Source organism: Pectinophora gossypiella, chromosome 9 (assembly GCF_024362695.1).
Source record: "Pectinophora gossypiella chromosome 9, ilPecGoss1.1, whole genome shotgun sequence".
NCBI classification, from domain to species: domain Eukaryota; kingdom Metazoa; phylum Arthropoda; class Insecta; order Lepidoptera; family Gelechiidae; genus Pectinophora; species Pectinophora gossypiella.
Window position 1 is genome coordinate 9,259,018 of NC_065412.1, and position 16,906 is coordinate 9,275,923.

General features: G+C 37.5%; 1 protein-coding gene across 3 annotated transcripts in view; it reads right to left on the minus strand.

Moving 5' to 3' along the window:
* The window catches only part of LOC126369469 (terminal nucleotidyltransferase 5C), a 277,258-nt gene that overhangs the window by 22,222 nt on the left and 238,130 nt on the right, over positions 1-16,906 (minus strand). The window contains exon 1 of one of the 3 annotated variants that reach the window (XM_050013884.1): positions 4,884-5,159. The exons of the other annotated variants lie outside the window; for them this stretch is intronic. Coding sequence (XP_049869841.1) covers positions 4,884-4,952 — 69 coding nt within the window. The 5' untranslated portion in view covers positions 4,953-5,159. Of the gene's footprint in view, positions 1-4,883; positions 5,160-16,906 lie in introns of those variants that run through there. 3 annotated transcript variants of the gene reach the window in all.

Here is a 16,906-nt window from a genome sequence, read left to right on the forward strand (position 1 = left end):
AGTCAATTAGAAAAGTAATCGAGATAAAAAATATAATATAATATAGCACACAAATGAACGGAGAACAAAGGCCTTAATTGTCTATAACACAATGGAATTAAAAACAAATAACAGTTGAAATGTTTGATGGCTATCTAAAACAAGAATTTCAATGCCAAGCTTCCTAATTCACAAAATAAGACATCGTGAACTTGTTATAAATAATGCATGCGTTTCCGGATCGTATTCAGGTTATACGAATTGGGAATTGAGAAAACAATCAAAGATAAATTGGAACTGCTTGATGATCGTGACATAGAAGTAAAACAAACAATATTGTAGATCCGCTATTAGTTCCTAGTTCATACTGCATTTTAGGAGCACATCTACGTAAATCATTGTCATTGGTAACAAAATTAAGTTTAGAAAAGAAACTAATTTGATTGTTATTTTTATTTATGTATGATTGTTACAATTTAATAATTTATGGATGACTAAATTAATGAGGGACTTTTCAGGCTACGCTCCTCAAAAATAATACAGATGGTGCTGTACATATTTTTTCTTCGTTTAACCTTCTAATTTCATGGATAACAGACATATGCATCTTTTATCTTTGTTTTTGGGTTTAAATGTTGAGCCTTTTTATTACACCCAGCCACGATCATCATACATTTTCCACCCATTATTATTCTGATCGAAGTAAAGGTATTATTATAAATGCTTCTGCCATTAAATTATATTTTGGAATAATTTATATACCCGAGTAATGAGAAAATAGATAATTATCACGTTAAAATTTGTTGATTACTTAATATTTTAATAACTCAATAAGTAATACGTATATTCTCAAGAAAATGGGAATTGAATTGAACACATCCAATTTTCCATTCACATTTTAATAGTCTTTACCAGTAGGTACTGGAGTAAGTATGCAGAATAATTTCGGTCACGATACGATGCTTCTGTCTGTCGTAACATGACAAGGCCAATTCGAAACAGTTTGCTCTTCCTATCTTTATTTAATCAATGCCGTAGGTATCTGATATAACAAAGCTCTTATTTTGTGCTGGAGCATATTAAGTAAGATAAAAACCTTTTATTCTATTTAATTGAATAGGTATTCCAGAACAGGGACATTTTGTTTCCTTTAAAGGGAACAATGTAAACAGGTCTCTATCCATAATACGAATATTCGGGAAATTTTGCTACACTATAATACGTCATGTTTACATTGTTAGTCATCTGATTGTTACGCGCCTTGTACTCTGTGGGTTGTGACAGTGTAGGTACATACTCTATTTCTGCTGTTCGTACAACTAGATCAGTGTGTATACTGCGCAGATGCGCAGCGACCCACGTGAGATTATAAAACAGCGTGGTCACGTGTATTCTATTGGTAATTTGGGAATGGACTAGTACTTAAAATGATTGCTCCATTCACAGAGTGGAACGAGCCGAAAAATTTGGAATGTCACATGACGTTTATCAAGTCGTTTTTATAAGTTCTAACCTAACATAACCAAACCAAACCAATGGATTATGGTTTTGATACAAATCCTGTCTTTTATTAAACTAATGAATCTATGCCAACAAAGACTGATAGAACTAATCTGTCACTCAGACAGCTAGATTCAGGATCAAATATAAATTTAACGAAAGAGACTTGTCTCTTGCAGTAGGATAAGCTGTCGAAAATGATGATGAAAGCGTGCATCAATTTATGACACCAAATGTAAAACACGACGGAATTGATAGTGTTTAGATCAAAGCGCATCTTGACACTGACATTTAAACAGCACACGACTTATCAGGGCCAACGAGCTATTACACGTTGCTTATCAGTGACATTGCGTTCAATTCACAAATTACAATGTGTTAGCGTTACATTCTTAGCTTTAAGTTGCATTCAAGCTGTTTACCGAAATTATTTAAAACTTAGGTCAGTCTTTCACTCATCAGGTATAGAATTCAATTATCATTGCATTTGGCCGTATTACTTAGCTTACTGACTTGTTTGATTGAATAAATGCAAGGATTGTTATCATCAATCAAATTACCTACTTTGTAACAAACTGCAAATACATTTAAAAATGGCGCGTCTAGCTTTCCTTGTATTAAAAACGTTACAATAACATAATATATGCCGTTGTATCAACATTAAATTACGCCGAGGATTCCTTCTTTGGCGCATGCGCGTTGAACGTGTGGCTCGGCGAAAAGGTTGCGTGCGCACTGGCGGCGCTGGCATTTATTTATTCGCCGCGAATCGTTCACTGGGCACGGCAATCTGCTGGCAATGTTGGCACCACGCACCGTTCGCTTCCACTAACGTGCAAACCGTTCCACTAGCCGGCTTCAAAGTCACGACGAAATTGTTCATGTAACTTTAAGATCTAAGTGCAAGTCATAACGACCTTGCATACAGAAACCTGTCTCTGGGACCACTGAAGATACTAATTGTTATTATTAATAAGTATGACGTTATACAGGTATAGGTCAGTACAGATGTTGTGGGTATTTGTGTTTTGTAATCAAAAATATTGTCAATATTTTGGTATATTTGTCGCGGTCGGATTGCACAATACGCGCGTCTAGCCGTTTTCAAAACAGGGCGATTTTGTTTTGAGGCGGGTCAACAATTAGCCGGATTGTAGTTGCAATACGTTCTACAATATAGCGGACTACGTTAAGTTACATTTATAATATCATCATAGAATAAAGAAAAACGTTAGTTTCAATCACAATAAAAATCACTAAGATTTTGCTTGGTTGAAAATGACAACTCCTGTCATTTATTGAAGTTTCAGCACGTCAGAGGACAGGTTCTATTTGCCAACGTGAGTGTGAGTTATACGTACATCCCCAAGGTCCTCCACAAAATAAATCGACAAGTTATCTAACCACCTACACGCCTCTTGGATCAGTCTTGTGTGCTCAAAGAAAGATTCTGATGTTAATACTTTATTATATACATGCGAAGGGCCTTATACATCTATATTTAAACACGAAGTTCATTACCATCGATCGACTATGGAAGTAGGACAATTCTCAACCGTAAAAACCCCCGTTACAATTTTGATTCTGGTGATTTCTTTGTGTGCAGGGTTAATGACCAAAAATGTATCGAGCCGAAACCAAATCACTTGAACGTATTCCAAACAGGCGTGTGCATTATAAAGTTTATCTGTCAAGGACGTTACTAGTCTCCACATGCGTTGCTCCCTTTCATATTTGTAACTTTGGCACCTTTATTCTCAGATGCTTCAAGGTAAGTAGCAATAGGCATTTTGAGACGCATCTTTATCATCACTAATCTTAATTTACCTCTTCCTTATCCACAAATTCAGCATACGTGTCAAATGACACGAATTTGTTTGACAATATTCACTTTAGTAGCACATTTGGCACTTCTGCATTTAAAAAGTGGGCCGGTGTGTTGGTACAACACAGTACTCAGTATTTCGAACGATTTAGAACTTATAAATGCAATACTTTGGCTATAAAACGCTACATACCTTAATTAAAACATCTACTGAAATAATCAGCTGAATCTATGAATAATAATATTTTATCCTTTGTTTTTGCTATTGCTGTGTGATTTAAAAACAAAGTACAGGTACTATCGGAAAGGCAAAAAGATTTGAATACATAGTTGGCACACGATTTTGTACAATGAAAGCGTGGACAAACATGTGAGTTATAATCTTGACCAGATATGGCATAGGTATTAGTAAGTAATTATCATCTGAAGTTTGATTGGAGATATCCTGCTGAAACATTTTTTCAGAATCAATCTACCAAACCAAAACACTGCACGAGTCTTACGATCACGAGATTGATTTTATCGCTCGAACATGATATCGTCAGAGCTGGTGTGAGTACGTTTTTACTGAATCATAACAAATTTACGATGTTGCGTCACAGAAGCGTCTTATGTGAGGCACAAGATTCAGCGTCGCACAACAAGATGTAATATCTTGAATGCTATGAGTCACTCCTAAACGTGAGAATCGTCTGCAATAAACGCTCCATATATATCTTATTTTCGGATTATCTATCAATTATCGTTGGACATCAGCTATCAGTCCTATCGCTCACATTTGAAGTCTAGCCTTCTGATAACTGCATTACTATCGTGGTATATTGGTGTGAACGCTCTCACGTCACGCACGCGTTCTTGGCGTTGCAATCGTGTCACAAACAACTGATAAGGACACCGCTTCCGTTGACCGGACTGCGGTGGTTTTCACCAGGGACCAATTTGGCTGTCCAACAATGGTGTTTTGTAGTTTAATTGAACCGTAATCTAATTCCTACAGCTTCTGTTACTCAGAGTTGAGAATAAGTGGTAGTAGAGTTTTGATGATCTCTTCAGAGAAGAGAACTGATAGGTAATTCAGACAAGTTGCAATTCAAGGTTATAAAAGTGAAAGTTTTAAAGGTTACCCAAGTGGGTCAGGTCCAAGATCATACTGTGGGGTATGATTATAAAAACCAAGAATAAAATATATTACAATATTAAATATTATAAAATATACGATTTAAAAGATTCAAACTTCGAGCTGAAGCAATACCAGTATGTTAATTTCGGGTGACACTCGCGAATATTTCATTAGAAATTATGTTGAATATTTTGCGAGAAAGTCTAATAGCAAAACCCAGTTAGTGAGTCCCTGGTTTTCACTGGCGAGAAGCATGCGGACATGCGGCGCCGGCGCAATTGAATGCCACCGCGGAAAAGCGCATAGCGTTAAAGAACCGCGAAATCCGCGCGCGAACGCAAGAATAGACAACCGCCCACGCGAACCCAACGTCGAACTTTTTCACTAATACGGAACTGAAATACTACTATCCGTTTGGATCGTCGCCATCGCCTCACATGACTTCCATCTGTGGCTTACCTTCATGTCGTCGAGTACATCGCAAGCCGAGATGAGTTCAGCAGTGTCTGCCACTCTAATGACGCCCATGGTGAACTTTGTGGGTCTCGACCCTTGAACGGTGGAAGGATCGAGGTTATCGGAACGAGCACACGAAGGACCGAGTGGACCGTTTGCGTGTGTCAAAGTTCCTGAGGAAAGTTGTTGCGGCGCGAGAGTCGCGAGTTCGTTTGAGAGCGTAGCGCGCGGTACGTGCGCACGCCTTGGTCGAGCCGCGCGGACTGCTGCCACTCACACTCGCCGCGCTCAGTGAAAGGCTGCTGACGTCACGTACGATAGCGCCCCCCTCCTCTGCGCTCGCAGCTACTTGTTGCTACATATACCGTCCTTCTCCCACCTGCGACCTCGCCTATCACCGTCCCGCTCTCTAATGACATGACACCGGCTTGAACGTATTCGTGCCCCCCGAATACGCGCGTTTCGCGTTATCGTTTTGCACACAACTCAACACGATTTCAATTTTTATTCTGCTTCTGCACAAAGACACGGCCTAGAAATACCTGCATAGTGCACTTCGTGGGTTGGTAGGGTAGAGCTAATCACGTTGCGCGCTGCAAGCGCAACGACCAGCTTTGAGAGGGTTAACAGATAAGTGTTACAATAACAATTCATACCTACACGTACAGTTCTATCTAGTTATTCTTTTCATATATGCTGGAATAACTTTCAAAATAGATTTTTTATCTTATCTTCTGCTAGTTATTATACTTAAATGCTCTTTACGGGGCGTTATTAACCAATTATACGTAAGTAGGTGCATTTTTAAAAACAGCTTTTAAAGAACTATTTCGATTTGTTACACGTGTGTTTATTTTGTTCGAATAATAACGTAAAACGAACAAACCCTCATTTTCTGGCATTTATCGTGCGATATCTATGTAACAGATTTTAGACAGACACTTAATAACTTATTCAAAATTAAAGAAGAATGATTTTTTTACTTCAAAGCCAAAATACATTTACTTTACAGCGAAATAACAGACTATATTGGACCTAAATAGTGGGCGTTAGAGTAACAAAGATAATGTTCGTCGTTTGCGATGGGCTAGAGACGCAAGGAGGAGGCGTTTCGTAGAGGGGGTGTTACGAATGACGTAGTAGCGTCCCTACGGGCGCGTTACGTGCGTAGCCGGTACGTAGCGCGTTGCTACGCAACGGGGAGCGCAAAAGGCATCTTCAACTAGAAGATAAACAAATCCCTAAGTTAAATTATTATGGAAATTGAAACACCTTTGAAGAATATTATTAGAAAAAAAATAATATTTATAACGGAGAGGAAGAGGATACGATTTTAAACACAAAAGGTTTTAGTCAAGTTTCTTCTTTAAAACAGTAAATCTTTTTTCCGTGTATGTATAATAATGTTGTCCATTTGCTAAAACAGTCAATCAGTCAGTAAAGTAAGAATATTTCGTGTTTCGGAAGGCACGTTAAACCGTTGGTGCTGTTTACTATTTACTGGTAAGTACGTAGTCGTACATGAGCCATGTCAGGGGCCTTTGGCGACTCGATAATAACCCTGATACAAGGGTTGCTGAGGTTGGTAATCCACCTCTTACACACACGATAGAAGAAGTGATTTAGTAGAATTGCGTAAGTACTTCAAGAAAGATTTAGGTTGCAGAGTTACCTTCTCCCGTGTGGGTCGTGGGATCAATGACCAACGTCATCAACCCTGGTGTTGGGTTACTTTTCAGCCGCCAATGGCTCATGTAACGATTATATACTTACTTAAGTAAATAGTAGCCGCGACTGTCGTGCATTACGAAGCACGGATGATCTACTTTCGAACAATGGGGTGATCAGTATGTAATGCTCTAACCAAACTAGGGCTCACAAAGTTTTTTTTTTTTAATTAGAACCCGGGACCTCTGGTTCGTGAGTTCAACGCTCAACCACTGGAGACGGGGCTGTTATGAGCTGATAACCTGGCACCAAATCGGTACATCGTGTTCTTAGGACTTCAATGCCATGTGGCTGAAATTGTCCCATGATGACTGGCTCTGCCACCCCTATAGGGATTACAGGATGAAGTTGAGTCTGTCTGCCCGCGGTCCGCTCATCCGACCTTCACCTCTCAGAGGTCACACGGGTCCGCGAGTCCGCGTCGCGATCCATACCCATTTAAATTTTTCACTTGCGTAACGTAGAGATGGCAACAGCGGTACTATTTGTAACAACAACAAATATTACAACACAATATACCTAATACAAGTATATTTTACCACCGATACAAGGAAAAAGTTACAATTAAACTTATCTGTAGGAACATGACTATTGGCGGTTTTAATATTCTTTAGTAGGGAAACACAAAACAGAACCATAGTAACAAAAACAAATAAAGCAAAGAAGCATAGCAACTTATAACTTCGAAGCAACTTATACGAGTAGATTGAATAAGAATCATTACAAAACTTTTAAACTTTGTCAACCTTAGCAATTAAGTATTTTATGTTGATATTTTTTTTATTTTATTTTTTGTAACGTGACTTATTGTAGGTTTGCCTCAAATAGAATTAACCACTCACTCGGTATAAAAGTTTAAGGCAACAGTCTTCTGGGGTGCCTAGTTGGGCGCAAGCGGTCAGAATTGGGGTAAGTACTGAAGTATTTGTCGCCGCGTCAACGTTACAGTAATCGGGTCGCCAGGATCGTATAATCGTACAACGTGACTGCATTCATAATGTTAAATGTGTTTTAATTTAGACCGTAGTTCAAGAAACAGTATAAAGCACTCACAAAGTAACACATTTAATCCCAAAGGATTCTTTCTACTCTGTAGTTTATCAAATTAACTAAATAATACTTTATGCTACTGCAGTATTCTATTTTTTGGTAAGATAAATATTTTCATAATGAATATATTATGATGTGAATAGTATTCAATTTAAAGGTATGGATGGAATGCGACTCAAATTAGGTTAAGTGGTTGCTGAAGAGTGAAAATGGATTTATCATCATTTTTTAGTTTTAATGTAAGTACTAGTTACTTTAACTTGTTACTATGACAACGGGACAGCACTAAGCCATTTTATTTTCGTCTTGGTGACAGGTCATCTTCAAGAATGATTGATGGTGGAATTTCAACAGTTATCCCCGAAATGGCAGGTGTTTACACAACGCGGCAGAATTGATTATTTTTCTTTTGTCAACACAAACATTTTACTTATGCATTGAAAGAAAATGAGTTTTGCTCTGATGTCAAGGATGAATTGGTTAATTTTAGGGCTAATTGGCATAAACAATTAATGATGCATATTGTATATTCCTAAGCTGTCATTCACTTCTTAGGTACTTACAGAAGTCTTTATCAAATATCCTTCTTCTCCACCATCATCCTCCACATCAGTCCTTCGGCATTCATCGCACCGAATAAAAACTCATTAACCGTTTGTTTGTAAAGTTTGTTTTCGGAAATACGATAATTGGGTAGTTTCCTAGGTCAAAGATAAATTATGAAATTCTTATTACTAAATAAAGGCAGATCTAACAAAACCCGTTTTCTTTTTTCTATTTAACTTATTAGTGAATTTTATTCTTAAAGAAAAATGTAATAATAAGTGCGACATTTTGTCACGTTTTTCTATCACGTCACAGGTTACTTATTCATACCAATTCCATAGTCATTTCGTGAAAGTGATTTGACTAGTTGGGAACTACCCTATTACCGAGACACGTTAGGAAAATAGCATTGATGTATAATAAATTAATGTTACTAAATCTTATTGTAAAATAGAAGCATTGTAACTCTACTATGTTAAAACAGACACGTGACCCGCCAGATTTCGGTCTAGAAAAAAAAAACAAAGGATAAAAGTCTAAAAGTGGAGAATAGGTGGACTTGTCTAGACAGGTCCGACTATAGGAACCGGATCTCATACACAAGGTCGCCAAACAGGAATACTATATGAGATAAAATATTTCCTAGAGTTTTGAGAAGTAGATGAATTTCATGTTTGTAACCTGTTTGTTGCATGTACCTAACCCTATAATTTAGAAAAAAAAGTAGATAACGTTATTTTGTTATCATACTCAGCATCACTCGATGATTTGGACACTACAAAGACAAGTCCATTACCACCACATATATAACATTAAGTAGGTTCCTATAATACCTACCTACCTATAATATTGTATAAGTATCTATTGCGTAGTTTGGACTATACTAATATAATGATATATACTGTTTGTGTATATAATTTAAAATTGTCGATAAATACCAGATAATTATCAACGAGTAGTCAGAAATCGATTCTTATCGATACTTATTTGACATAGCATTAAATTGTGGCGATGTTTGAACTTGAATATTTTGTAAAAGGAATATACATATGTACCTATTTGATGTCTTTGTATTCGTATTTGAGCATATAAATTATCGACCAGTATTTTTCTGGATCATTTCATTATTATACCAAATTCCTATGAGTAAAAATCGTCAAATAATGATATAGACTGGTGTTATAATTGACCTTAAATATATCCTTTTCTTTATAAATACAATAATTATTCAAATTAATTATCGAATGTGTAAATAATTATAAATTCGTCGATATTTTAAGATACGCCATTGTAACCTGTCGATTTGAGCGCGTAAAATCGAAAGTAAAAATGGTGGATTATGAGAAGTAGGCCATTGTCAAGTCGAGGTAAGGCGTTATTCTGACGTTTAATGCCGCTCACCCAATGCGGTACACAAATACGCTATGCACGTCTAAATGCGCTTCTGCGTATGAAAATGTAAGAGTGATCACTTACTGTGACACACGATCACACAGACGGTCTTTTTTACGTGTCTTATAGTATTTTGGCTCAGATGGCACACATTGCTTGTTCGGAGAAACGGGAAATGGTCCTCACCATTTCTGTCCCGCTTAAAAATTACAAGATATCCACGCGAGCAACCTTTTGGGAGGATCTGAATAATGTACATTAAGTATATACGTAATGCATAACATAATTGAGGAACTCGGTGGCGCAGCGGTAAACGCGCTCGGTCTGCGATTGTTGAAGTTAAGCAACTTTCGCAAAGGCCGGTCATAGGATGGGTGACCACAAAAAAAAAGTTTTCATCTCGAGCTCCTCCGTGCTTCGGAAGACACGTTAAGCCGTTGGTCCCAGCTGCATTAGCAGTCGTTAATAACCATCAATCCGCACTGGGCCCGCGTGATGGTTTAAGGCCCGATCTCCCTATCCATCCATAGGGAAGGCCCGTGATACGTAATGCCTTGATCGGAGGCGGGTGACAGCCCTCATTGTTTTTACCTGGGCGTGTCTCCGACATAAAGCCTTGAGCAGACATTCATAGAGTCTATAGCGATAAGCGCTTAAAGAGGAAAAACGTTAACCATGCTGGCGGAGTCGGTATCGAGAATCGGAGCGCTGCCGGTTGTTATGATAATGTATGGTTTGCCTCTTCCTTTTTCATACGAACAGCGAAGGATTGGAACTGTCTGTTTTCCCAGCTCGTTATAATCTGAGAGTCTTCAAGGCTATAGTGAATAATATGCATTTGGTAGGTGAGCGTAATCCACTCATAGACCAAATCGTCACTTACCATCAGGTGAGATTGTGGTCAAACGCGAAACTATGTTATTTAAAAAAAAAGATATATACGCTTCTTCTGTCGTGTGGGTTATGCGATGGAATTTCTACCTGATTAATAATGTAACTACTACGTACTTACATCAGTAACTAGCAACCGAGACCAACGACTCACGCCTTTCGAAGCACGGATTATCTTCCTTTCGGACAATGGGGTGATTAACCTGCATTGCCCTAACCAAACGAGGGCCTCACAAAGTGATTTTTGTGACATTGGGGACATATCAGGATTTGATCCCGGGACGTTGTAAGCTCAACGCTCAACCACTGGACCACGGAGGCCGTATGATAAGTCAACTTCTGTGCATGCGCAACGGGTGAGCGAGCAGCCTTACGCAAAGTTTACGAGTATATCGTGCTTGAGCGTATACGTTGTGGTATTATGGGCCAAACGTGATCATTCCTGCATTAAAGACCTTTAGAGATGCGTTTGCGAAGGTTACGTCTATAATGCTTTCACACGATTAGGAAGCTGGTTCATCGATTGCTGTCTTTGATTGAAATGGCCTTTCGTACTTATGTTGTAATTATTTCAAACGTATTTTATAAAATCTTAATGTAAGTATAAGTCAAAGCAGAATATTAGAGCATCTGAAATGTTTATTCTTGAATAGTAGATGTGAAACTTTAATTAATGAAGATCTCTATGTCTGCAAAGAAGAATAGGCTTCCGTGGTCCAGTGGTTAAGCGTTGGACTTACGATCCGGAGGTCCAGGTTTGAATCCCAGTGGGGACATATCACAAAAGTCACTTTGTGAGACCCTGGTTTGGTTAGGACATTGTAGACTGATCACCTAATAGTCCGAAAGTAAGATGATCCGTGCTTCGGAAGGCACGTTAAACCGTTGCCCCGGTTACTACTTACTTACGTATGAACGTCATCAAACCTGACACCACAACTCACGATAGAAGAAGTAAATTAGTAGAATTACGTAGGTCCTTTCAGACATCAAATGGGATCTAAAATTGAAGCTTCTTAGATTAATGTACCTACTCCTTCATCATCGCCCTAGCATTACCCCTTTTTCACAGGGTCCGCTTAGCTAACCTGAAGATTTGACAGGTCCGGTTTATTATAGAAGCGACTGCCTATCTGACCTTCCAACCCGCGTAGGGAAAACCATGTCAGATTAATGTACCTACTCCTTATTATTACAATATACCGACACCACAGTACGTAATTTACGTACTGCAATTTGCATAAGATGGGAAATCGAGTGCTATCGACACGAAAAAAGTAGCAGAAACAAACAATCGTTAGCCATATGATTGAAATTGACGGATTTGTTTATCAGAATAATCAGTGGGGAATTTCGTTGAAATAAATCAACGTACGGACGTAAATGAATCAGCCATTGTCTTTCATAATAAACGTGGATGGAATTTTACGGAAGAATTGTGAAAATAATATAACAAATGTAAGCGTGGAAAAATAGGAGTTGCGTTTCTCCACAACCTCTTCCACAGCGCTGTAGAGCAAATTATGCTCCATAATTGTTCGAACGATATCTGTTTTTCAGCTCGTTATAATCTGGGAGTCTTCAAGGCTAGAGTGAATAGGTATTTCCTAGGTAAGCGTGATCCACCCTAGACCACATCGTCACTTACCATCAGGTGAGATTGTGGTCAAAAGCGAGCCTATATTATTATACAAAAACAAAACAAAATAAGAATGCTTGCTGTGTCTATCACTTGGATAGGCTATGTATATATCCTCGTAACGCCCGGATTTCCAGACACAATAGGTAAACAATGGGATTTGGATTTTAAAAGGCAATTGGGCCTTACGACCATATACAATTTATACATACATAAATTAGCCTACCTATATATAACTACGAACAGCTCCCTCCGTCGGATGCGGTATGAAGCATATTGTTTTATTTAAAACGAGTTGGCGGAGGTGTTTGGCCTACTAGCCAACCCTTTCGGATGCTTTGTAGGTTGCGGAAAATCGACTTCGACGGTTGCTGTAAAATATATTAGGTAAGTACCTTAATAATATAATTATTATTGCTCTACAAGAGTGGTGACGAAAATGCCTTGTCTATAAAAAGAAATTACGAAATGTTGTAAGTAAACCTGATAGAACATGTATATATTACTATTAAAAAGTATAGCAATAAGAAGGACGGTCGCATTCCACAACCTTAATTGGGCAAGGCAACGTATGTACATACATACATTCTACAATTACTGTCCAAGGAAATCTATGCCGCGTTTTGTTATGCAAAATTGTTCAAAAACTGCTTATTTACTTACGTATAATTTGAATTGTACCGAGATGTAGGATTTGGAACAAGGTAAGAATTACTTTGTTATTCAATCCTATACCATAGCATTGCGTGATCAAAGGTTAAAAACAGTTACCGTCGCATCTACAGCATTTATAATGCGACTAAATTGAACTGTTAATTTCAGTTCAGAAAGAACCGTTTTTCATTACCTATTTATCTTAGGTCTTCTAAAAGTGGCTTGAATTTGTTACCGGAATACAATTTTCAGCCTGATTTAGTATAGAAGTTTCAAGATGGACAAATTAGAAAACCGTGTGGTAATAGGTTACAATTACAGGCCTGTTGTAGTTGAATTTTATCACACAATTAGATACTCGAGATGATAAGACCTGAAACCAAACAAAATTAACCGTAACTCCACCCGAATTCTACACTGAATACTACTATTGTAATAGGTTAATTCTGCAATTCTGCATTCTGTTGGGGCGGCGCCTCAGGAATAGTGGTCCCCGCTCAGAATCGTACCTGGTGCAACGCATGTTGCTGGCTATTTAACGCGGAAACGCAGCCAGCATTATGGGCACATTTCCGCCAGGTACGATTGGAGGTGGGGTTTTTGTACGGTTTAGTTTAAAGGTTAATTGTGTATAATTTGATTTATTTTGAGTTTATGGTGTAAATAAAGTGTAAGATTCTGCAATATCTATTTCTATTCTATTTTATATAATATATTTATGTATATACCTAATAATGTATCTAACTGAATTGAAAGTGGTGGCCCCGCGACAGAGCAATACACATGATACCGCTTTCCTCTGCCTCAGTGGGAACGCACCTTAATTCAGAAGGAAAGGATAATGGACAGCACACAAATAACATACCAATAAATTATATAAGTAAGTACATCAATATATTTAACGTTAAGTGGAGCCCTTCACGGATGTGGCGTGCCCTTGTAATGGGCTTGCCCTGCGCCGCGCGGCTATTTCGGTTCAAGCTCGCGGATATGGGGCACAAAAACTAGTTTTTGAGTATCGGACCGTAAAAAAAACAAAGATTTATTTGGTATGACAGATGACAATGTCGATCGAATGCCAAGCATCAATTAATATCGTTTGCTAGTGTTAGATTCGTCATACATTAAAACTAGGTTATACGCCGCGCTATAACTTGGTAACATAACATGAGAAAAACCAGCATAAAATTATATTTCCCGTTCCTTTTACCACCGTATTGTTCTAAGATTTTCAGTATTCGTTATCCCTTTTGAACCTTAAGTATTAAGATCTGGAGAAAGATATACGTATAATTGAAGAATCTAATATAACGAATAAATCTTTATAGCATAATATAGCGTAATGCCTGCATACTGTAGTTTATACACTCTTCCCCAGCTTATTTAAGTCCCGTGTAATACGAATAGGTGACGAGCCTATTGCTATTAAGTGCGAGGACAAATCCTGAGAACCAAGTAAATCAATATTTGGGTAATAACAATATTATTAGGTAATCTATAAACCACTTCCATCAAAATCATTACGATTATATTAAATAAATTAGATCGTTTTTTTTATTCGAGTGGTACAAGAAAAATAAACATTTTGTTCCGTATGCCCTTAACATAACCGTACGCTAAGTAATACAAAAACCGCCATTGTGATGGCAAGGTCGTCCCGATTAAACAATAACAAACAAACATGCGTACGCGCTTGTAGTGTCAGCAACAGTAGGTGGTAAACATTGGCTCTATGTTCTGTGTTGCAGGTCTGTTTCTGTCGTGCTGTAGGTCTGATTATTCAATAAGGATTTTTGAAATTACATTATATTTATTTATTTAGATAGGTATACCAACAGTACACATATTGTAAAGTTATAAAATACAAGTCTTAAATTAGTTTTTGTATATGTGCTCCAATTACAGGTACACACAACATTCGTAATTACAACAACAAACTTATATATCTAAGTGTATATATATTTATATATAATTAAATATATATAAAACTTAAACAGAAATTAACTTCTAAATTAAAACAGCCATAAATCTTCTTAGAAAACATAAGAGTTAAAACTATAACATATACATAGGTATACAACAAAATTAAGTATTGTTGGAAACAAATGAATTAAAATTAAAAATACAAATGGGAAAATGTACGTTATGAATTTATGATGATACAGAGTTTGTAACATGCCTCAGTATCTTATTTATTATAATATGTATTATAACATAGGCACATAATTTTTATAGCAAGAGATTTTTTTTTAAAATCAGCAGTCGTTGTCGTTGATAGTCGCTGCTACCAGTACCAATTCTGATCATGGTTGCCTCAAAAATAACATGTGTTGTAATTGTTACTACAATCATTACCTATCTATAATATTAATAAAATGAATAGGTTCATCAACAGCCTATATACGTCCCACTGCTGGGCACAGGCCTCCCCTCAATCAACCGGAGGGGGTATGGAGCATACTCCACCACGCTGCTCCATTGCGGGTTGGTGGAGATGTTTTTACGGCTAATAGCCGGGACCAACCGCTTAACGTGCCCTCCGAAGCACGGAATCATCTTACTTTTTCGGACAATCAGGTGATTCAAGCCTGAAAAGTCCTTACCAAACAAAGGACAGTCTCACAAAGTGATTTCGACAATGTCCCCATCGGGAATCGAACCCGGACCTCCAGATCGTGAGCCTAACGCTCTAACCACTAGACCACGGAGGCTGTTCATTCTTCCTTTATCGTATGGGTGCAGTGAGGCCAATGACCGAGTTTACCAACCCTGACGTCAGGGTTATTATTGAGCAGCCAAAGGCCTTTGACATGGCTCATGCAATGACTGCGTACTTAATTAAGTAACTTGGTTCAACAGCTAACATGCCTTCTGAAGCACTGATCGTCTTACTTAGAGGAATATTGCTAGATAACGACGTTTATGATATTTTTACTACGAGTATGTATTACAAATACAAATATACTTTATTGCACCAAAATAAAAATAAATTGTTACAAAATACTCTTGACTAGGTACAGACAACCATAATCGAGGAAAAATGTAAAAATTGAACTTGAAAGATTGCGGGTACAAACTATAAGTACAACTTACCAATAAATAAATGCACAACATATTATATACAAAAATAAATAATTCAATAATACAAATCATTACTAGTAAAATAACTTATTTCCAGAAATTACCACCTACCTTATTATTACCTTAATTATGTGAGTAAGTACTTATAATGCTTAAATCATACGGGAGGTAAAGTTGTATACTTTAGTGTTGCTAGTGTATTATTATGAAATGTAATTTTATGTATAAATTCAAAGAATGCAATCAGCACGTCATGATATATGCAGTATAATGTGGGGCAGTTATCTCAAACATTGTTCCATAGTTCCATACTCGTATGTGTTTCCCTATAATTATAGTTTTGACATCCCCACCATGTGGGCTTTGTCCTTGACACTATTATGTCATCATTAGTATGCGATAAGGCTGCTTTGAAATTACCTAATAATTACAAGCCATTGCAAAACACATAATTAATTACAATTTTTAATTCAAAATGCAGATTTCTGATGAAAGTGTTTGTTTCACTATTCGTGTTTGATTGCACACGAGTTGATACTTTACTGTATTTTTTTTTGGACGTGACTTTTCCGCTTTGACTACTTGGCCGGAAGTGGAACATGCAAAAATTTGTTAAAACTTATAACGAATTGTTAATTGATTTCAGAGCTCAGAAAACAATAAACAAATTGACTGAAACCCTAGGAAACGACGACACAAAAACGAAGTAGTCAATGCCAAGTGAAGTCATAGAATAAAGAATTATATAGAAAGGTAACTTTCCGTCCCGCACCAATTCGTATCGGGCGATCCCTCTGGGTCTTACTTTAGTGTAAATAGTCGTGAGCCACAAATCATTTCGGGGATTTTAAGGTACCTATTGTTATTGAATTTTAATTCTTAGTGACTTATTTTAGTACCTTTTTGGACCTATAATTTTCATTTTGCTTCTCCCTAGGAAACCATGGTACGCGGGCGCCACCGAAATGTATACAGTTGTATAAAGAGTATTTCACCTGGAGTCAGCTTGGTTGCGCAATGAAGGCGCCGATAACCGAATCACCAT